The 22,672-nt window shown below is 44.9% G+C and overlaps 1 protein-coding gene across 1 annotated transcript in view; it reads left to right on the plus strand.

Moving 5' to 3' along the window:
* Mansc1 (MANSC domain containing 1) overlaps nucleotides 1–22,672 on the plus strand; it is a 29,406-nt gene that overhangs the window by 442 nt on the left and 6,292 nt on the right. Inside the window, exons 2-3 of the mRNA XM_045139696.1 lie at nucleotides 12,585–12,888; nucleotides 15,239–15,379. Coding sequence (XP_044995631.1) covers nucleotides 12,666–12,888; nucleotides 15,239–15,379 — 364 coding nt within the window. The 5' untranslated portion in view covers nucleotides 12,585–12,665. The remainder of the gene's footprint in view (nucleotides 1–12,584; nucleotides 12,889–15,238; nucleotides 15,380–22,672) is intronic.

A 22,672-nucleotide genomic window follows, 5' to 3' on the forward strand; every position in this document is an offset into this window, starting at 1 on the left:
GAAGGGGAAATTTTCCTTTTTTGTTTGCTTTTTTTCGGTAAGGGCTTGCCTTGCATTTTCCTAGTTGAGCCTGCTGTCTAATATCCTGTAAGGAAGTGTGTGCGTGCGTGCATGTGTGCGTGTGTGTGTGTGTGTGTGTGTGTGTGTGTATGTGGTCACAAGCATGTTGGTAAATGAGAGCATACTGCTGAGTAAAGTGATTTCCACAATTTAAAATGGTTACCCGTAGGTAAGTTTTAGTGGCCCTAGTAGGCTGGAGTCAAAGCTCAGATGTTTCTCTCTCCCCAGTCTGTGTCTGGGTCTCTTATCAGAAGGATTCAACTGGGGCTGGAGAGATGGCTAAGCAGTTAAGGCGCTTGCCTGCAAAGGGAAAGAACCCAGGTTCAATTCCCCAGGACCCACGTAAGCCAGATGCATAATGGAGTGCACGCGTCTGGAGTTCGTTTGCAGTGGCTGGAGGCCCTGGTGTGCCCATTCTCTCTCTCTCTCTCTCTCTCCCTCTTTCTCTCTTTCAAATAAATAAATAAAGCTAAACATATTTTTTAAAAAATGAGAAAGAAGGATTCAACTGGACTTTAAGACATTTCAACCAAAAAGAAGAAGCCAGGGGCTGGAGGGATGGCTTAGTTGATAAGGCATTTGCCTGCAAAGCCAAAGGACCTAGGTTCGATTCCCCAGGACCCATGTTAGCCAGATGCACAAGGTAGCGCAAGGCATCTGGAGTTCGTTTCCAGTGGCTGGAGGCCCTGGCGCACCCATTCTCTCTCTGTCTCTCCCCCTCCCTCTTTCTCTGTTAAATAAACAAAAATAAAATGGTTATTTATTTATTTATTTATTTGAGAGTGACAGATACAGAAAGACAGATAGAGGGAGAGAGAGAGAATGGGCGCGCCAGGGCTTCCAGCCTCTGCAAACTAACTCCAGACGCGTGCGCCCCCTTGTGTATCTGGCTAACGTGGGACCTGGGGAACCGAGCCTCGAACCGGGGTCCTTAGGCTTCACAGGCAAGTGCTTAACCGCTAAGCCATCTCTCCAGCCTAAAAATAAAATGTTTTTTAAAATAACTATTAAAAAAAAAAAAGGAAGCTGGGCGGGCGTGGTGGCACACGCCTGTAATCCCATCACACAGAGGCTGAGGTAGGAGGATTGCCATGAGTTTGAGGCCACCCTGAGACTGTAGAGTGAATTCCAGGTCAGCTTGGGCTCCTGTGACACCCCACCTCGCAAAACCAAAAGAGAAAAATAAAAGGAGCGTGGCTGTACTGCAGTGGTAGAAGTCTTGCTTAGCACGGGCAAGGCTCTGAGGTCTAGCTGCAGAGCTGCAACCACACCACCAGTGGAGGAAAATAAAAGGCAGAAGACTTAAACAAGACAGTCGAAAACTATTAAATTATTCTATATTTGCAAGCAGAGAGGGGGGGAGGGGAGAGGGAAAGCGAGAGAGAGGGAATGGGCTAGGTACATCAGCACCCATAGCCATTGCAAACAAATTGCGGGTGCCTGCGCCACTTTGTGCATCTGGCTTTATGTGGCTAGTGGGGAGTCAAACCTGGGCTCTTGGACTTTGCAGGCAAGTGCCTTAACCACTGGGCCATCTCTGCAGCCCTTGAGTGTCCTTTTCTTTTCTTCAAGGTAGGGTCTTTGCTCTATCCCAGGCCGACTTGGACTGTGTAGTCTCGGGGTGCCTTGAACTCTCACCAGTTGCCCTACCTCTGCCTCCTGAGTGCTGGGACCAAAGGTGTGCCACCATACCTGGCTTGAGTGTCTTTTTAAAAAAATATTATTTATTTATTTGAGAGAGAGACACACAGAGAGAGAGAGAGAGAGAGAGAGTGGGCACATTGGGGCCTCTAGCCACTGCAAACGAACTCCAGATGTATGTGTCACCTTGGGCATCTGGCTTACATGGCTCCTGGGGAATTGAACCTGGGTTCTTAGGCTTCACAAGCAAACACCTTAACCACTAAGCCATCTCTCCAGCCCGAGTGTCTATTTTTTTTTAGCCCAAGTGTCTTCTAAAACAATTCAAAAATATATATATATTTTCAAGCAGAGAGAGAGACAGAGAGGAAGCCTGGGCCCACCAGGGCCTCTTTTTGTTGTATTATGAACACCAGATGCATGCACCACTTTGTACATGTGGCTTTACGTGGGTACTGGGAGGAATTGAATCCAGGGCCAGCAGGCTTTGCAAGCAAGCACCCTTAACAGCAGAGCCATCCCCAGAGCCCTTGAGCGTCTTTAAGAAGGGAAACTCTTTACTACCTTTCTGTAAGCTAAGTGCTATACAGTTGATGGGAACCAAGGACAATGCCCCTGCTCCATCCTCCTGCGTTCTGCAGGTTTCTTTGCAAACCCTTGAGGAGAGACCATCTCAGAATCTCCCTCTCTACCCTCACTGTCTTCCTCTCCTTCCATTTCCTGTCATGGATAAAATTTAGTAAGTCTGTGAACTTTGAGAAAAATTATTTCCCTAACCTCCGGCTGAAAAGTAGCATTTTAGGGCTGAAGAAATGCCTTAGTGGTTAAGGCACTTGCCTGTGAAGCCTAAGGACTTAAATTTGACTCTCCAGGTCCCATGTAAGCCAGTCGCACAGTGACACAAGCTTGCAAGGTCGGACGTGTGCACAAGGGGGCGCACTCATCTGGCATTCGATTGCAGTGGCTGAAGGCCCTGGTGCTCCAATTCTCTCCTCTCCCCCGCCCTCACTTTCTCACATTAAAAACAAAGCCAATCTGTTGGGTTTACCTCAAAAAAAGTAGTATTTAAAAAATATTTAATTTAATTTATTTATTTGACAGAAAAAGAGGCAGAAAGAGAAAGGGTGGACCAGAGCCTCTATCCACTGCAAACAAACTCCAGATGTACATGTCACTTTGTGCACCTGGCTTATGTGGGTCCTGTGGAATTGAACCTGGGTCCTCAGGCTTCGCAGGCAAGCGCCTTAACCACTAAGCCATCTCTCCAGCCCCAAAGCAGCATTTTTGTGAAGCCACGGTTGTATTAGAAGAGCTGTGGTTTGGCACCAGTGGGAATCACAAGTCCTTTCACTCATGTTACGTGTTGCACATATCTCACAAGGTGAGTGTCAATTGCTTCAAAAGTTTGGCAGTTATCTGAAACACTCCCTGTTATTTCCCAAGCCTAGAAGAGAAGTAGGTTAGCCACACAACTGTTTCCTTTAACTGACATGTTTGCTTGATTGAAAGTGGGGCTGGGCGTGGCGGCGCACACCTTTAATCCCAGCATTCAGGAGGCAGAGGTAGGAGAATCAGGATCGCCATTTGAGGTCACCCTGAGAATACATAGTGAATTCCAGGTCAGCCTGAGCTAGAGCAAGACCCTACCCCGGGAAGCAAAAAAAAAAAAAAAAAAAAAAAGCAGAAGAAAAAAGTAGGAATGTTCAAGGGATTAGGAAATTCCCTATTCCCTTCCTTCTTTACTTTTTTGTTTTTTTTTTAAATTTATTATTTTTTATTAACAACTTCCATGATTGTAAACAATATCCCATGGTAGTTCCCCCCCCCCACTTTCCCCTTTGAAACTCTATCATGCCCCCTCCCCCTCTCAATCAGTCTCTTTTTTTTTTAAACTTCTTTTTTTTTTAATTTTTTTAAAATTATTTATTTATTTATTTGAGAGCGACAGACACAGAGAGAAAGACAGATAGAGGGAGAGAGAGAGAATGGGCGCGCCAGGGCTTCCAGCCTCTGCAAACGAACTCCAGATGCGTGCGCCCCCTTGTGCATCTGGCTAACGTGGGACCTGGGGAACTGAGCCTCGAACCGAGGTCCTTAGGCTTCACAGGCAAGCGCTTAACCGCTAAGCCATCTCTCCAGCCCTCAATCAGTCTCTTTTTTATTTGGATGTCATGATCTTTTGCTCCTATTATGATGGTCTTGTTTAGGTAATGTCAGACACTGTGACGTCATGGATATCCAGGCCATTTTGTGTCTGGAGGAGCACGTTGTAAGAAGTCCTACCCTTCCTTTGGCTCTTACATTCTTTCCTCCACCTCTTCCACAATGGAGCCTGAGCTTTGGAAGGTGTGATAGAGATATTGCAGTGCTGAGCACTCCTGTCACTTCTTCCCAGCACCATGATGCCTTCTGAGTCATCCCAAGGTCACTGCCATCTTAAAAGAGAAGGTTCTCAACCAAAAGAAAGAGTAGCATTAATATATAGGTATTAACATCAAGATAAGGGCTTACTGGGCAGTTTGATGAGCATAGTATATACATTTAGCCACACAGCAGCAGATGTTACTCCTAGGGCTCATGACTACCCCTGTTGTAGGTTTTCAGTATCAGAGATGTATTCCCTTCCATGGAGCGGGCCTCCAGTCCAATTAGAGGGCAGTTGGTTTCCACCATGACAGATGTGCCACTATTGCACCCATTGGCTCATTTGGCCTGGCTGGCCAAATATAATATAAGGCTTGCACTTTCCACTGTTGAGTATCTTCACTGGTGATTTCTCTCCTTCCATTGAACTGCATGCAGAATGACTCTTCCAGCTTTCTGTCAGCTGGTCTACATGGAGGAGGTTATCAGATCAGTTCCAGCAGGATTTCTCAGTGGCCCTGCAGCCCAAGTATGTAGAGTCTTCAGCAATAGGGTCTTCCCATCTATTCCTGGTGGGAAACCAAGGGCCTCGGCAATGGCCTATAATGTTTTGGGGGCATCAGGGTCCCCCCTGGCCAACAATTCACTGGAAGGTATCCCATCCCTGACACTGAAAATTTTCTAGCAACAATATACAGCTCCAAAAAAGTCCAAAAAAAAGTAGGTTTCTATATGATTTATTTATATCCTCTTAGAGTTTGATTAGCCCTCCCTCCACCTTTCCTTTACTCAATCTCTTACCCTGACCTCACTTGGGCCTTTTCACCCCTATTAATCTATTCTTCTACTTACATATGTACAATACCATCCTATTAAGTACCCCCCTCCCTTCCTTTCTCTTCCCTTTATATCTCTTTTCTAGCTTACTGGGCTTTGCTACTGAGTTTTCTTCCCACTCACACAGAAGTCCAATCATCTGTAGCTAGGATCCACATACGAGAGAGAACATGCTAAACTAAAGTTTATAACTTACTTAATGTTCACTATATGTGTTTTACAGGTTTTTTTAAAGAAATATTTAATTATTTACTTGTAAGCAGAGAGAGAGAGAAAATGAATACCAGGGCCTCTTGCTGCTGCAAATGAACTCCAGACGCATGAATAACTTTGTGTATCTGGCTTTATGTGGGTATCGGGGAATCGAACCTGGACCTTCAGGCTTTGCAAGTAAGTGCCATCATTACTGAGCCATCTCTCCAGCCCCGGTTCACAGTGTTAGGTTTTGACAGGCAGTGGCAGGTTTTCACGGTGCCTGTGTATTACACAGTAGCGTCACAGTTCCTGACAGTCTTTGCCCTCCATTTCTTCCTCCTTTTTCCCTTTCTCCTGAATACAATAGTTTCTTACAACTTTTTTAAAATAAATTTTTTGTATATTTTTATTTATTTATTTAAATTTTTTGTTTATTTATTTATTTGAGAGCGACAGACAGCCAGAAAGAGGCAGAGAGAGAGAGAGAGAGAGGGAGGGAGGGAGGATGGGCGCACCAGGGTCTCCAGCCACTGCAAATGAACTCCAGACGTGTGCGCCCCCTTGTGCATCTGGCTAACGTGGGTCCTGGGGAATTGAGACTAGAACCAGGGTCCTTAGGCTTCACAGGCAAGCGCTTAACCGCTAAGCCATCTCTCCAGGTCACAACTTTTATTTTTTAGTTTATGCGAGAGAGACAAAAAGAGAGAGGCACACTAGTGCCTCTAGCCACCGCAAACGAACTCTAGATGCATGTGCCACCATGAGCATCTGGCTTACGTGGGATCTGGGGAATCAAACCTGGGTCTTTAGGCTTTGCAGGCACCTTAGCAGCTAAGCCATCTCTCCAAGCCCTGAACACAATCTTTTTACCATCTTGGTAGTTGGGTTGTTTCAGAACATCATATAGTGGGGTGTGGTGTCGCACACCTTTAATCCCCGCACTCAGGAGACTAAGGTAGGAGGATCACTGTGAGTTTTGAGGTCAGCCTGGGCTAGAGTGAGACCCTGCCTGGAAAAACCCAAACCAAACAAACTGAAACAAAAGAGTGTCTTATACTTGGGATCATCCTGACCACAGTGGCTGTTTTCATTTATCAGTGGGCAGCGAAAGTTCTTTCATAGCGTACGCTGGGAGATGGCTCAGTGGCTAAAGGCATTTGTTTGCAAAGCCTGCCAGCCCGGGTGCAGTTCTCCAGTACCCAGTAAAGCCATATGTACCAAGTGGTTAGGCACATGCAACTGTGGTTGGCTTGCAGTGGCGAGACGCCCTGGCATACCCATGCTTGCTCTCTCCCTCTCTCTCTTGCTCTCTCAAATAAATAAAAATGTTTTTAAAAAGCCATTTCATGTCTCGTTTTTTGTGGCTTGATAGTTCATTCTTTTTATTGCTGAATAACATTTAAATACATAGTTAGTTATGTCTTATATTGTTTATCCATTATCCTATTGAGGGATGTTTTGATTGTTTCAGTTTTGAGCAATTATGAAGAAAGCTACGTTAAGTGTTCTTGAGCAAGATTTTGTGTACAGGTTCTTTTTTATTTCTTCTTCCAAGTAGGGTCTCTCTCTCTAGCCCAGGCTGACCTGGAATTCACTCTGGAGTCCCAGGCTGTCCTCAAACTCACAGCGATCCTCCTCCCTCTGCCTCCCCAGTGCTGGGACTAAAGGTGTGCACCACCGTGCCTGGCTGTGTAGATGGCTTTTTGTTTTTTTTTTAAACATAGAAGATTTTTTTTTAATAATTTTTATTTATTTATTTATTTATTTGAGAGCGACAGACACAGAAAGAAAGACAGATAGAGGAAGAGAGAGAGAATGGGCGCGCCAGGGCTTCCAGCCTCTGCAAACGAACTCCAGGCACGTGCGCCCCCTTGTGCATCTGGCTAATGTGGGACCTGGGGAACCGAGCCTCGAACCGGGGTCCTTAGGCTTCACAGGCAAGCGCTTAACCGCTAAGCCATCTCTCCAGCCCTGGCTTTTTGTTTTGTTTTTAACTCTTATGGGTAAATCTATGGCAGAACAATTACTGAATTGTATAGTAAGACCCTATTTAGCTTTAGAGAAGCTGCCTGCTTCTTCCAAACTGGGCATGCCTTTTTTGCATTCCTGCCAGCATGCAGTGAGGTTCCTACTGGTCCATACCCTATCCAGACCTGGTACTATGTTTTTTAAAAAAATTATTATTTATTATTATAACTGTTCTAAAAGGTGTGTAGTGTTTTCTCACTGTTGTTGAATTGGAAATTCCCTAGTGAGGTCCTGGTCATGCTGAGGCACAAGATGCTTGTCTTTTGATATATATCTTTGATGCCATGTCTATTCAGATTGCCCCCCCCCTTTTTTTCTTCTGAGGTAGAGTCTCACTCTAGGCCAGGCTGACCTGGAATTCACTATGTAGTCTCAGGCTGGCCTTGAACTCACGGCGATTCTCCTACCTCTGCCTCCCCAGTGCTGGGATTAAAGGTGTGCGCCACCATGCCCAGCTTGTTTGTCCATTTTTGAGATTTTCTCCTTAAGAGTTCTTCATATATTTTGATCTTAGTCTTTTATCAGATAAGTATGTTACAAGTTTTTTTTTTACAAGTCTAAGCTTGTCTTTTCATTCCCTTAACAGTATTTTTTTATAGAACAGACATTTTAAAAAATATTTTATTTTTATTTATTTATTTGAGAAAGAGAGAGAGAATGGGCATGCCAGGGCATCCAGCCAGTTCTTTATGGGAATGAACTTTGGGAATATTTCTTATGGCCCTTACAAATAACTCTCCTGAGAGTATTGTTGTGAGATGCTTTTTCTGCTAAATTCTGGATGTCTCACTGGCCCTGACAGAGTTGGTCTACAGCCACGTTTTCCACTGTTTAAGGTGGTCTGACCACGTGTCCTCTGCCTTGTAGCCTGAACAGCACAGATGACTGATTCGCCAAGGGATGTTTAGACGCGCTGATGGGTCTTAAGTTGTGTGTGCTCTCTGTCCTAATTCCTCAGCGACCTGGGTGCGCTCTCAACCCGGAACATGCGCACATGTTTGAGAAATGCTTGCCGTAGTGTTAAAGATCACGAATTGAGCCAGGTGTAGTGGCGCACGCCTTTAATCCTGGCACTTGGGAGGCAGACGCAGGAGGATCGCCGTGAGTTCGAGGCCACCCTGAGACTCCATAGTGAATTCCAGATCTGCCTGGGCTAGAGTAAGACACTACCTCAAAAAACCAAGGGGCTCTTGTTCTAAAATTTTGTCTCAGCTGAGCTAGAATATTCTTGCTTCTAAAGGTCTAATTTCTAGAATTCACTTATTAGAGTTTGATGGTTTCATGTTTAAAGATAGGCAACAATAAAAAAAGGCTGCCTACCTTTGCTCACTAGAAATTGAGGTCTAGAGCTGGAGAGATGTCTCAGTGGTTAAGGCATTTGCTCATAGAGCTTGACAGCCAAAGTTCAGTCCCCCAGTACCCACATCGAACCAGATGCACAAAGTGGCGCATGTCAAAACAAAACAAAAACAAACAAAATCATCTTTTAAGAGCCAGGTGTGGTGGGGCACACCTTTAGTCCCAGCACTCAGGAGGCAGAGGTAGAAGGATCACTGTGAGTTCGAGGCTAGCCTGAGATTATGTAGTGAATGCCAGGTCAGCCTGAGCTATATGACACCCTACCTCAAAAAACAAAACAAAACAAAAACAAAGTGGCGCAGGTGTCTGGAGTCCATTTGCAGTGACTGGAGGTTCTGGTGTACCCATTCTCTTTGTCTTTCTTCTCTCTCTGCTTGCAAATAAATTAATAAAATAAAATAAATAGAAATTGAGGTCTAAAAATTACCTTTTTTCAGAGCTGGTATAAGGATTAAAGGGGGTAATATATGTAAATCGCATAGCATAATGCCCATCTTTCAGTGGGTGATATTAAAATGATGTTTCTCATCCTGAGAACGGAAATGTGTCCACGTGTATTATTACTGCTTTAGCCAGAACAGGAAATGTTACGTCGTTTCTCTTCCTGGTTAGAAGAAACAAGGACACGAAAGATTCTAAAACTTACAGGCCAGGCTTGTGTAGATGTCTCCTCATAAGCACTTCTAGCTATTATTTAATTTAATTTTTTAAAGAGATTTTATTTTGATTTATTTATTTATTAGAGACAGGGGTGGGGAGAGAGAGAGAGAATGGGCACACCATGGCCTCTAGCCACTGAAAACAAACTCCAGACATGCCACCATGTGCATTTGGCTTACGTGGGACCTGGAGAATTGAACTGTGGTCCTTAGGCTTCTCAGGCAAGTGCCTTAACGGCTAAGCCATCTCTCTAGCCCTATTTCTTTGTTTTTGTTTTTGTTTTTTTTTTTTTTTCGAGGTAGGGTCTCGTTCTAGCCCAGGCTGGCCTGGAATTCACTATGTAGTCTCAGGGTAGCCTCGAACTCTTGGCAATCCCCCTACCTCTGCCTCCCAAGTGCTGGGATTAAAGGCATGTGCCACCACACCCAGATTTATTTTTATTTTTTATCTTTGTGTGAGTATGGAGGGGAGAGGAAAACTTTTGGGCCCAGTCTTCACCTTCCACCTTGTTATTTACTAGTGCATAGGCCAGGCTAGCAGGCCTGCAAGCTTCTTGGATTCTCCTGTCTCTGCAGGCCCTGGCTACTGTGCCCCGATTTATATTGATTCTGGGAATCAAAACTCAGATCTTCACACTTGTACATCAAGTACTTTTCCCTACTGAGCCATCTCCTAATGTTCTTGCTCTGAGGCTCCCTAAAGTCATAGCAATTCCCCTGCCTCAGCTCCTAAGTAGTGTGATTCTAGGCATGAGCCATACTTGGCTACTTTCAGCGTTTAATCATTAATGGATATATCGGTTACTTTCTCGTTGCTGGGACATAACACCCAACCAGAAGTACCGTAGTGGGGGGAAGAGTTTATCTCAGCTCACAGTTCAGAGGTGGGGAAAGAATGGTAGGAGCAGGAAAACCAGTGTCACATAATGTCATCAGCAGGGTGGAGGTAGGGCAGTAAATTAGCTTCCTCCTTTTTACACAATCCAGGACCCCTAGCCTATCGTTAGGGTGGGTCCTCCCACCTCAATTAATCTTTTATTTTATTTATTTATTTATTTTTGAGGTAGGGTCATGCTCTAGCCCAGGCTGACCTGGAATTCACTGTGTAGTCTCAGGATGGCCTCGAACTCACTGCGATCCTCCTCCCTCTGCCTCCCCAGTGCTGGGATTAAAGGCGTGCGCCACCACACCAGGCACTCAATTAATCTTATCTAGAAAATCTTTAACAGTTATGCCAAGGCACTTGTTACAGTGGTGATTCTATAGTAACATTTGTAATTTTTAAATTTATTTATTTTTATTTATTTGAGAAAGAGAGAGTGGGCACACCAGGGCCTCCGGCCACTGCAAACGAACTCCAGATGTGTGGGTCCTGGGGAATTGAACTTGAGTCCTTTGGCTTTGCAGGCAAACACCTTGACTGCTAAGCCATCTCTCCAGCCCTCAATGGTGATTCTAAATCCCGTCAAGTTAACAACCAGAGATTAATCATCACATTGAAATAGTGCATGTTTGTGCTTATTAGTTCTTTGTAAAAAAAAAAAAAATTTTTTTTTTTTTTTGAGACAGTCTTGCTATGTAGCCAGGCTGGCCTTGAACCTGAAATTCCCCCATCTCAGCCTCTCTGGTGCTGAAATGACAGGTATGCACCATTGCACTTGGTTCTTTGCCAAGATTTGAGCCACTGCAAACTCCAGACTCATGCTACACTTGTGCATCTGGCTTACATGGGTACCAGGGAATCGAACCTGGCAAGTACCTTAACAGCTAAGCCTTCTCTCCAGCCCTTTGCCAAGATTTTAATACAAGGTTGTTTCAAATCTATTAAAGCTAAAACAAATTTAAAAGTATTTGTTTTTGTTCTTTTCTGAGTTGTGCACAGGTCATGCTTACTGACTTAAAAGAAATTAAGAGGGGCATGATGGAGAACGGAGTTTCAAAGGGGAAAGTGGGGGGAGGGAGGGCGTTACCATGGGATATTTTTATAATCATGGAAGTTGTTAATAAAAATTTGAGGGCTGGGGAGATGGCTTAGTGGTTAAGCACTTGCCTGTGAAGCCGAAGGACCCCGGTTCGAGGCTCGATTCCCCAGGAGCCACGTTAGCCAGATGCACAAGGGGGCGCACGCATCTGCAGTTCGTTTGCAGTGGTTGGAAGCCCTGGCGCGCCCATTCTCTCTCTCTCTCTCTCTCTCTCTCTCTCTCTGTCCCCCCCCTCTGTCTGTAGCTCCCAAATAAATAAATAAAAAATATCTCAAACAAAGAAATGAAAAAATATTTTACTTACTTATTTATTTATTTATTTTGGTGTTTCAAGGTAGGTAGGGTCTCACTCTAGCCCAGGCTGACCTGGAATTCAGTCTAGCCTCAGAGTGGCTTCAGACCCATGGCAATTCTCCTACGTCTGCTTCCCTAGTGCTGGCGATCATGCCAGGCGAAGACATGGAAAAGTATTTCTTCCAGGCTGGAGAGATGCTTAGTGGTTAAGGCACTTGCCTGTGAAGCCTGAGGACCCATGTTCAATCTCTTTCCATGTAAGTCAGATGCACAAAGGTGACTCAAGTGCAAGGTCGCACATTTGCATTAGGTGGTGCATGCATCTGGAGTTCAGTTGCAGTGGCTGAGGCCCTGGCGTGCCAATTCTCTCTCTCTCTTTCTTGCTCTCTCTAAAAGAAAATTCTTCCATAGTTTGTTAAAAGAATAAAAATCAGCTGGGCGTGGTAGAGGCTGAGGTAGGAGGATCACTGTGACTTTGAGGCCAGTCTAAGACTACATAGTCTATTCCAGGTTAGCCTGGACTAGAATGAGACCCTGCCCCAACCCCCATCCCCTCCCCCCTCAAAAAAAAGGACAGAATGACAGTCATTGATGATTTCTGTGTTTTGAAACAGGGACTTAATTACTATATAGCCCAAGCTGGCTTTAAAAATATATATTTTAGCCAGATCTGGTGGCGCATGCCTTTAATCCCAGCACCTGGGAGGCAGAGGTAGGAGGATCGCCATGAGTTTGAGGCCACCCTGAGACTCCATAGTGAATTCCAGGTCAGCCTGGGCTAGAGTGAGACCCTACCTAGAAAAACCAAAAAAAAAAAATTATATATATACATATATATAATATATAATATACATAATAAATTTATTTATGAGAGAGAGAGAGAAAGAGAGAGAGAGAGAGAGAGAGGCAGGGAGAAAGAGAGAGAGAGAGAGAATTGGTGCACCAGGGCCTTCAGCCACTGCAAATGAGCTTCAGACACATGTGCCACCTTGTGCATCTGGCTTATGTGGGTCATGAGGAATTGAACCTGGGTCCTTGGGCTTTACAGGCAAGTGCCTTCACCACTAAGCCATCTCTCCAGCCCCCTAAGGTGGCTTCTGACTCATGGAACTCCTCATGCCGCAGCTTCCCAATGGTCGCTGATGGTTTTCTGGCTGTGTTCTAGAGAGAAGGCAGTCTGTGCAGAGTTTCCAAAGACCAGAGTGAAGGCCATCCTTGACCTCTGAAGGAAGACCAAGACCTCAGAATGCTCTTCGGGGAAGAACTGAACTTGGCTTATACTTTGGCCATAATCTGTTCCCTGACGCCAAGACTGTCTGCCAGTCAGAACTGCCACACGGAGAGTCTAGAAGATGTCGTTATCGACATCCGGTCCTCTCTCTCCAGAGGAATCAGAGGCAGTGAGCCCACCCACACGGCCACCCGGGAAGACTGCATCAGTTCTTGCTGCTCAACACAAGACATAGCAGGTAGGCAGGATTTGTAAGATCCTTTAGAAATATTCCACAGTCCATTTTTTGTTTTTGTTTTTGTGTTTCAGAGTAGTGTCGCACTGTAGCCCAAGCTGACCTGGAATTTACTATGTAGTCTCAGCGTAGCCTCGAACTCACGGCGATCCTCCTACCTCTGCCTCCCGAGTGCTGGGATGAAAGGCGTGCGCCACCACACCCGGCTTCCCATAGTTCATTCTCACAGCTCCGTCCTACGGTTTGTTCTTATAGTTCATTCCCACAGAAGCCAAAAGCAAAAGTCTTAATTCAGCCCATGGGAAAAAATCAGCATTGGACTTTCTGTTTGTTTGCTTGCTTGCTTGCTGGTTTCTTTCAAGTTGGTAACAGGGTCTCATCATGTTGTCCAGGCTGGCCTCCAATTTACAATCCTTATCTGCTGCCCTAATGTTGGGATTATGACATGTGTCACCTAACCCAGCCAGCATTTGATATTTTTTTTAAATTTATTTATTTATTTATTTATTTGAGAGCGACAGACACAGAGAGAAAGACAGATAGAGGGAGAGAGAGAGAATGGGCGCACCAGGGCTTCCAGCCTCTGCAAACAAACTCCAGACGCATACGCTCCCTTGTGCATCTGGCTAACGTGGGACCTGGGGAACCGGGCCTCGAACCGGGGTCCTTAGGCTTCACAGGCAAGCGCTTAACTGCTAAGCCATCTCTCCAGCCCTGATTTTTTTTTTAAATTTGTTTTTCGAAGCAGGGTCTCCCTCTAGCCCAGGCTGATCTGGAATTCACTATGTAGTCTCAGGATAGCCTCGAACTCATGGCGATCCTCCTACCTCTGCCTCCTGAGTGATGGGATTAAAGGCGTGCATTTGATTTTGAAGTGAAGCAGAAAGTCTCCCTCCCTAGGGCTGGTGACATAGGGTCAAGAAACCCCTGGCTGTTAATTCATTGCAGCTTCAGAGACTGTCAAGCTGTGAGCAGTCACTTGCTCTGGTGTATTTACCTAACACAGAAGGAAACAGACTCACAGTTTTAAGCCACGCCTTTAAATATGCCAGCCTTCAGATCTACAAACTGAAAAGAGAAGTATATATCTAAGTAAAATTGGTTGTTTTTTTTCAGTTTTTCGTATGACCTTGTTCTAACTCTTTTTTTAAAAAATATTTTATTATTTATCTATTTATTTGAGAGAGACAATGAGGCAGATTTATAGATAGTGCCAAGGCCTCCAGCCACTGCAAACAAACTCCAGATGCATGCGCCACCTTGTGCATCTGGCTTATGCAGGTCCTGGGGACTCGAACCTGAGTCCTTAGGCTTTGCAGGCAAGTGCCTTAATTGCTAAGCCATCTCCTCAGTCCCCCTTGTCCTAATTCCTTATGTGAAAAAAAAGAAAACAGCTAAATTTGTTTTGAGTATGCCACACCTCACTGGGTGCCACCGATAAAGCAACACATGGACTGGAAAGGCCTTGCCATCTGGGAGCCTAGAAGAGCCAAGGAACGCCGGGCCAGTGAAAGTTACTTGGTTTAGCCAACTCCGAGATGCCTACTCTTGAGCTGGAGATATAGCTCAGCAGTTAAAGTGCTTGCTTGTAAAGCCCAACAACTGATGCTCGATTCCCCAGGACCCATGTTAAGCCAGATGCACAAGGTAGTGCATGTGTCCAAAGTATGTTGGCAGCGGCTGGAGGCCCTGGCATGCCCATTCTCTCTATCTGCTTCTTCCTCTCTCTCTCAAATAAATAAAAATAAATATAAGTATTAAAAAAAAAAGAAAAAGAAATGCCATGGTCTGGAGAGATGGCTTAGCAGTTAAGGCACTTGCCTGCAAAGCCTAAGGACCCAGGTTCCATTCTCCAGGACCCACATAATCCAGATACACAGGTGGTGCATGTGTCTGGAGTTTATTTGCAGTGGCTAGAGGCCCTGGCACAGCCATTTTCTCTATGTGCCTCTCTCTCAAATAAATAAAAAAGCAAAAATAAACAAATTAATTTTTTAAATTTATTTGAAAGAGAGAGAGGAAGAGAGAAATGGTGTGCCAGGGCTTCCAGCCACTGCAAACAAACTTCAGACACAGGCATGCCACCATGTACATCTGGCTTACAAGGGTTCCACTAAGCCATCTCTCCAATCCTAAACACAGTGTCTTTTAAAATCACTTCACATAGCTAAGAAAAAAGAGAAAACTTCAGGGGTCAGCAAGCATTGTAAAAGAGAAGACTTCAGGGGTCAGCAAGCATTGAACAAAATGAGCTAAAGTGTTTGTGTTAGAAGTCCGGAATTGTCAGGCTCTTCCTGTGCCTTCATCTTGGAAAGTTCTATTTCAAAATTGCTTATGGAACCTTCCCTTGCAGGGGATAAAGCATGTAATCTGATGATCTTTGACACTCGAAAAACATCTGGACAGCCCAACTGCTACCTGTTTTTCTGTCCCAGTGAGCAAGCCTGTCCTCTGAAACCAGCGGAGGGACTTAGGAGCTCCAGGATCATCAGAGGTAATGAAAGCATTATTATTATTATTATTATTATTATTATTATTATTTGCTTTGGGGACTGGAGTTACTTGAGGATATGGTTTCTCTGAGATTTAAAATACATACATTTGGGCTGGAGAAATGGCTTAGCTGTTAAGGCGCTTGCCTGCAAAGCCAAAGGACCCAGGTTCAATTCTCCAGGTTCCACATAAGCCAGATGCACAAGGGGGCACACGCATCTGGAGTTCATTTGCAGTGGCTGGAGACCCTGGCATGCCCATTCTCATTCACTCTCTCTCTCTCCCCCACCTGTCTCTCTCTAAAAAACAAATAAATAAGAATAAATCTTAAAAAAAAAGAGGGGCTGGAGAGATGGGTTAGTAGTTAAGTGCTTGCCCATGAAGCCTAAGGACCCCGGTTTGAGGCTCAATTCTCCAGGACCCACGTAAGCCAGATACACAAGGGGGTGCACACATCTGGAGTTCGTTTGCAGTGGCTGGAGGCCCTGGTGCACCCATTCTCTCTCTCTCTCTCTGCCTCTTTCTCTGTCTGTTGCTCTCAAATAATATGAAATGAAAGATAGAGATCAAGCCTAATAAGGGTAAAGGAACAACTTAAAATATACACATATATAAATTTCATATATATATATATATATACATATATATATATATATATATATATATATATATATATATATATAATTTATTTGAGAGAAAGAGAAACAGAGAGAGAGTGAGTATGGGCATGCCAGGGCCTCCCATCACTACAGGTGAATTCCAGTCACATCACATGCATCACTATGTGCATCTGGCTTTACATGGGTACTGAGGAATCAAACCCAGGCCATCAAGCTTTACAAGCAAGTGCCATCTCTCCAGCCTCAAGACTTTTTTAAGAGTCTAAGTACCAAAAGGCGACACAAATATTTTATGATTTGAAATTCATTAAACCAGGTATTTTCAAATGAAGACATAAATAAATAAAGGTATAGTATTTGACTTTGTTTTTACCTTATAGTATAAAAAGTACACAGTTCTTGTATGAAACTTTTTTGGGGGGGGCTGAAGGACAAGATCTCCTATGCAACCCAGCCAGACTGGCCCGGAATTTGCTTTATGGATCTCAAGGTCAAGGTCACGGTCCTTTCACCTCAGCTTTCTAAATGCCGAGATTCTAAGGCCCATGTCACCACCCAGTGCTTGTGAAACCTATTTGAAGCCCTTTCTCTCTCTCTCTTTCTTTCTTTCTTTTTTTTTTTTTTTTTTTTTTAAGAGAAAGTAGTTGTCTCAATTACCATGTATTTAAGATGCATGATTGGGCCAGGTATATGTTGACCAATTTATATTTTATTTATTTAGAAAGAGGGAGAGAGAAGAAAATGGGTGTGCAAGGGCCACCAGCCACTGCAAACGATCTCCACACGTGTGCGCCCCCTTGTGCAACTGGCTAACGTGGGTCCTGGGGAACCGAACCTGGGTCCTTTGGCTTTGCAGGCAAATGCCTTAACCACTAAGCCATCCCTCTAGCCTTCTTTCTTTTTTAATAAATATTTTTAAAATATTTATTTATTTATTTGAGAGAAAAAGACATCGAGAGAGAGAGAGAATGAGCATGCCAGGGCCTGTAGCCACTGCAAGCCAACTCCAGATACATGTGCCCCTTGTGCATCTGGCTTATCTGGGTATTGGGGAATTGTGCCTGGATCACTAGGCTTTGTGGTCAATCACTTTAATCACTAAGACATCTCTCCAGCCCTGAAGCCCTTCCTTTTTTGGTTTTGTTTTGTTGTTTTCGGTTTTTCGAGGTAGGGTCTCACTGTAGCCCAGGCTGACCTGGAATTCACTATGGAGTCTCAGGGTGGCCTCGAACTCATGGCAATCCTTCTACCTCTGCCTCCTGAGGGCTAGGATTAAAGGCATGCGCCACCACGCCTGGCTCCCTTCCTTTAAAAAAAATTTTTTTTGTTTTATTTTTATTTAGTTATTTGAGAGCAACAGACAGACAGAGAAAGAGGTAGATAGATAGAGAATGGGGCGCCAGGGCCTCCAGCCGCTGCAAACGAACTTCAGATACATGCGCCCCTTGTGCATCTGTGGGACCTGGGGAATCAAGCCTCAAACCGGGGTCCTTTGGCTTCACAGGCAAGTGCTTAACCGCTAAGCCATCTCTCCAGCCCTGAAGTCCTTTCTTAGTGTTAGCAACACTGGCATTATACTCGGGTACTTGGTGTAATTGTTTTCAAAGCACTGAGACTATGTCAATGTATAAAATTCTAGTTCAAATGTTGTTAGGATCTCATTACTTGGTAATCACACTCCTTGAAATACAGCTCATTGGTTGTCTTTCCTAAACCTGGAGGGACAGGCTCATTCAGGAAATACTCACTAAGGGCTGGAGGGATGGCTTAGCGGTTAAGGCATTTGCCTGCAAAGTCAAAGGACCCAGGTTTGATTCCCCAGGACCCATGTAAGCCAGATGCACAAGAGGGTGAAAGTGTCTGGAGTTTGTTTGCAGTGGCTGGAGGCCCTGGCATGCCCATTCTCTCTCTCTCTCTCCCCTTCTTTTTCTGTCAAATAATAAATAAATAAAAATAAAATGTTTTTTAAAAATTTAGTTCTTTAAAAAAGAAATATTCATTAAATATGTAGATAGTCTCCATGCTTCTTCTTTTTTTTTTTTTTTTTTGGTTTTTCGAGTTAGGGTCTCACTCTGGCTCAGGCTGACCTGGAATTCACTATGTAGTCTCAGGGTGGCCTCGAACTCTTGGCGATCCTCCTACCTCTGCCTCCCGAGTGCTGGGATTAAAGGCGTGCGCCACCACGCCCGGCTCCATGCTTCTTTTTTTTTGTAAAGATTATTTTATTTTTATTTATTTATTAGAGATATACAGAAATAGGCAGGTAGAGAGAGAGAGAGAGAATATGGGTGTGCCAGGGCCTCCAGCCACTGCAAATGAACTCCAGATGCATGCACCACCTTGTGCATCTGGCTTTATGTGGGTCCTGGGGAATTGGACCCAGGCCACCAGGCTTTGCAAGCAAGTGCCTTTAACTGTTAAGCCACGTCTCCAGTCCATTTGTAATAATTTTTTATGAGAGAGAGGGGGAGAATTGGTGTACCAGGGCCTCCAGCCACTGCATTTGAATTCTAGACGCATATGCCTCCTTACCCGCTTGCGTCACCTTGTGCGTCTGGCTTACGACAGACCTGGAGAGTTGAACATGGGTCCTTAGGCTTCACAGGCAAGTGCCTTAACCGCTAAGTCATCTCTCCAGCACCCCCCCCTTTATAAAATAACACCCTTGATTATTGTGGGGGGTTTGTTTGTTTACTTGTTTATAGAGATAGGGTCCCTGCCTATAGTTCAAGATGACTTTGAGTTACTTAAGTAGCCCGGGGTGGCCTGGAACTCAGAGTAATCCTCTTGCTTCAACCTCCCAAGTGCTGGAATTGGAGGCATGAGCCACCACGTCGAGTTTATTTCTTTAATTGCGCACATTTACACTTTGTACAAGGTGAGTTTCCTCATATTTCCACCCATGAACACGATGTACGCAATCACAGTCACCCCTTCACACTGTCTTACTTGTTCATCCTCCCACTGGTTTTCCCTTTCCCTAATCATGAATCATGTCCCTTTCCGCTTCCAGGTCTTTTTTTTTTTTTTCTGAGGTAGGATTTCCCTCTGGCCCAGGCCGACTTGGAATTCCCTGTGCCTTGAGCTCGTGATGATCCTCTCACTTCTGCCTCCTGAGTGCTGGGATTAAAGACGTGGGCTACCATGCATGGCTTTATTTATTTATTTATTTATTTTTTTAATGTTGAGGCAAGCCCAACAGACTGGCCTTTGTTTTTTCTTTTTTATGCGAGAGAGGAAGAGAGAGAGAGAATTAGCGCACCAGGGCCTCCAGCTATTGCAATCAAACTCCAGATGTGTGCGCCCCCTTGTGCACATGTATGACCTTACACACTTGCATCACTGTGCATCTGGCTTATGTGGGACCTAGAGAGTTGAACGTGGGTCCTTAGGCTTCGCGGGCAAGTGCCTTACCACTAAGCCATCACTTCAGCCCCTCTTTTTTTTTTTCTCACCGTAGTCCAAGCTGACCTGGAATTCACTACGTAGTCTCAGGGTGGCCTTGAACTCACGGCAATCCTCCTACCTCTGCCTCCCGAGTGCTGGCATTAAAGGCATGCACCACCACACCTGGCTGTCATTTTGTTCTTAATCGAGAACTTTGAATATGCAGTTATTTGATCACGTTCCTTTCCTTTCATTCTCTTGTGTCTCCTCTCCACCTCCTATGCCCTGAGGAGTCTCTTTCCTTTTTCAAGGTAGTTCTCCCTCTGTTTTGTTGTCTAGTCTCTTTTGGTCTTCCTCAGCCCTCCGTGTCAAAATGTCAGTAGGCTCAGCACAGTGAGGGTTCTGTGGGGGTGTTAGTAAGCACTGTGGGGTCATGTTGGGACGACAGTCTTTTTATTTTTAAATCTATATTCTGCATATGCAAGAACCCTTAATATTTAACATTCTATTTATTCATTCATTCAATGCATAACAAATATTATTATTTAAATTTTTTTTTGTTTTACTTATTTATTTGAGAGCCACAGAGAGAGAAAGAGAGAGAGAAAGAGGGAGAATGGGTGTGCCAGGGCTTCCAGCCACTGCAAACGAACTCCAGACGCGTGCGCCACCTTGTGCATCTGGCTAACATAGGTCCTGGGGAATCGAACCTCGAACCAGGGTCCTTAGGCTTCACAGGCAAGCGCCCAACCGCTAAGCCATCTCTCCAGCCCACAAATAGTATTTAACACCTCCTACGTGCAGTGCTAACTTCTGAACCATAATAAATACTCAAGTGCTAGGCAGAGTTGGGACAATGTAATAGATCATCACTGTGTGTGTGTGTGGGGGGGATTAGACCAGATGATCACAGGAAGTATCAGTAAGGAAGTGGCCCCTAAGCTGATATCTGAAGAGCCAGATATGGGAAGAAGGAGACCTTCCAGCACCTCCTTCTTCAAGCATAATGGATTTGGGATGATTGGAGAACAAACATCCAGGAGCAAAGGGAGCCGGACAGAGCTAAGCAGAGGCAGCGAGCCCAGATCGCACTAGGCTCTGCAGTCCAAAGGAGGCAGTTTTTGTTGTAGAGGCGTGGTGGGAGCTGCTGCAAGGTTTTAGACAGGCATGTTCTGAGGTTTAAGGAGACTTCTGAAAGCTCATGGTGACAGCATTCTTGGGGTGGACAGTGAACGAAGGGGACATGGCAAGGCCGGTTGGTGAGGAGTGAGGAGCAGATGGAAGCTGGGGTTATGGACCAGGGAAGTGGGGGAGGGGAGGAGAGGGGAGGGTTGGGGAGGGGGGAGGGAGGAGAAGAGAGGGGTAGAGTTGATCGGATTTATTGATGGCTGGGAAGGGAGGGAGAAGAGAGGCCAAGTCCTAGCTTTGCACTTGAGCATTTAGATGGGTGACTTACCAAGCTGGGAATTGTGACGGGGCCAGTTTTTATAGTCAAGAGGTAGAATAGGATCAAGTCCCCCCCCATCTGCCTCTTTCTCTCTCAAATAAAAAAAAAAATTAAAAGAAGAAAGATAGCCAGGCGTGGTGGCGCACACCTTTCATCCCAGCACTTGAGAGGCAGAGGTAGGAGGATCGCCATGAGTTCAAGGCCACCCTGAGACTACATAGTGAATTCCAGGTCAGCCTGGGCTAGAATGAGACCTTACCTTGAAAACAAACAAACAAACAACAACAAAAAAAAAACAAGAAGAAGAAAGGAAGGAAGGAAGGAAGAAAGGAAGAAAGAAAGGAAGAAAGAAAAGGGCTAGAGAGGTGGCTTAGTGGTTAAAGCACTTGACTGTGAGGCCTAAGGACCCAGGTTCAATTCCCTAGGACCCACGTAAGCCAGATGCACATGGTGGTGCATGTGTCTGCAGTTTGTTTGCAGTGGCTAGAGGCCCTTGTGCACCCATTCTCTCTCTCTTTCAAATAAATGATAATAAAATATTTTTTTAAAAAGAATCAAGGGCCCTCGCAGATGTTCCTTTACACAGGAGTGGGGGGCACAGATACCCTATGCAGAAATGGGGCACAGATTCTTTGGGTGAATGATCTATTGCTGGAGTTAAAGAAATTAAGGTTTCTAATTTTCCTAATACTTCGGTAGAGCTGGGTTTTGGGGTTGTACTTTTATTTGTTTTTTCCGAGGTAAGGTCTCACTCTAGCTCAGGCTGACCTGGAATTTACTATGTAGTGTCAGGGTGGCCTCGAACTCATGGCAGTCCTTCTACTTCTGCCTCCTCATTCACGAATGCTGGTATTAAAGGCATGCGCCACCATGCCCAGCCATTTTTGTTTTTCTGAAACAGGGTCTCACTGTAGCTCAGACTGACCTGGAACTCACTGCTTCCAACTCTTGGTGCTTGTCAGAGGTCAGCCGCCTGAGTGCTAGGGTTATAGGCATGAGCCACCACTCTCAGCAGTGGTTGCTTTTATAATCTGTGAAAGATCCTGCCCAGTGGGACCGGAGAAAAGGAAACTGGGTGTGCGCATAAACCTTTCCAGGGTGAGTAAACAGAATGAAGTGGAACTTGATCAACATGTTCCGGTGACAGCCACCAGGGGGCGTCATCAGTCTAGAGCATGACATTGGGAGCAATGTGTCGCCATCCTGCACCTAGCATAAAAAGGTCTGTTTGTTTTTACAGGATGTGTACAGGTCATGGTCTTAATTCTATTTATAAATCTATCCAGGCTTATGTGTTGAGATTATTCCAGTAAACATAAATTATCCTTTCTTTAACTTTTTAAAAATTTAATTAAGCTAGAGTCAGGTGTGGTGGCACACACCTTTTATCTCAGCACTTGGGAGGCAGAGGTAGGAGGATTGCCGAGAGTTCAAGGCCACCTTGAGACTACAGAGTGCGTCCCAGGTCAGCCTGGGTTAGAGTGAGACCCTACCTCAAAAAAATAAAAACAAAACAAAACAAAAATTATTTGGAGGAGAGAGAGAGGTAGAGAGAGGTAGAGAGAAAGAGAGAGAGAAAGGGCATGCCAGGGCCCCTAGCCACTGCAAACAATCTCCAGATGCATGTGCCACCTTATGCATCTGGCTTACATGGGTACTGAGGAATCAAACCTGGGTTCTTAAGCTTTGCAGGCAAGCGCCTTAACCAAGAAGCCATCTCTCAAGACCTTATTTTTTGTCTTAAAAAAAAAAAATTGGCCGGCGTGGTGGTACACACCTTTAATCCCAGCATTTGGGAGGCAGAGGTAGGAGGATTGCCGTGAGTTCGAGGCCACCCTGA

Source organism: Jaculus jaculus, chromosome 23 (genome assembly GCF_020740685.1).
Source record: "Jaculus jaculus isolate mJacJac1 chromosome 23, mJacJac1.mat.Y.cur, whole genome shotgun sequence".
Lineage (NCBI taxonomy): Eukaryota > Metazoa > Chordata > Mammalia > Rodentia > Dipodidae > Jaculus > Jaculus jaculus.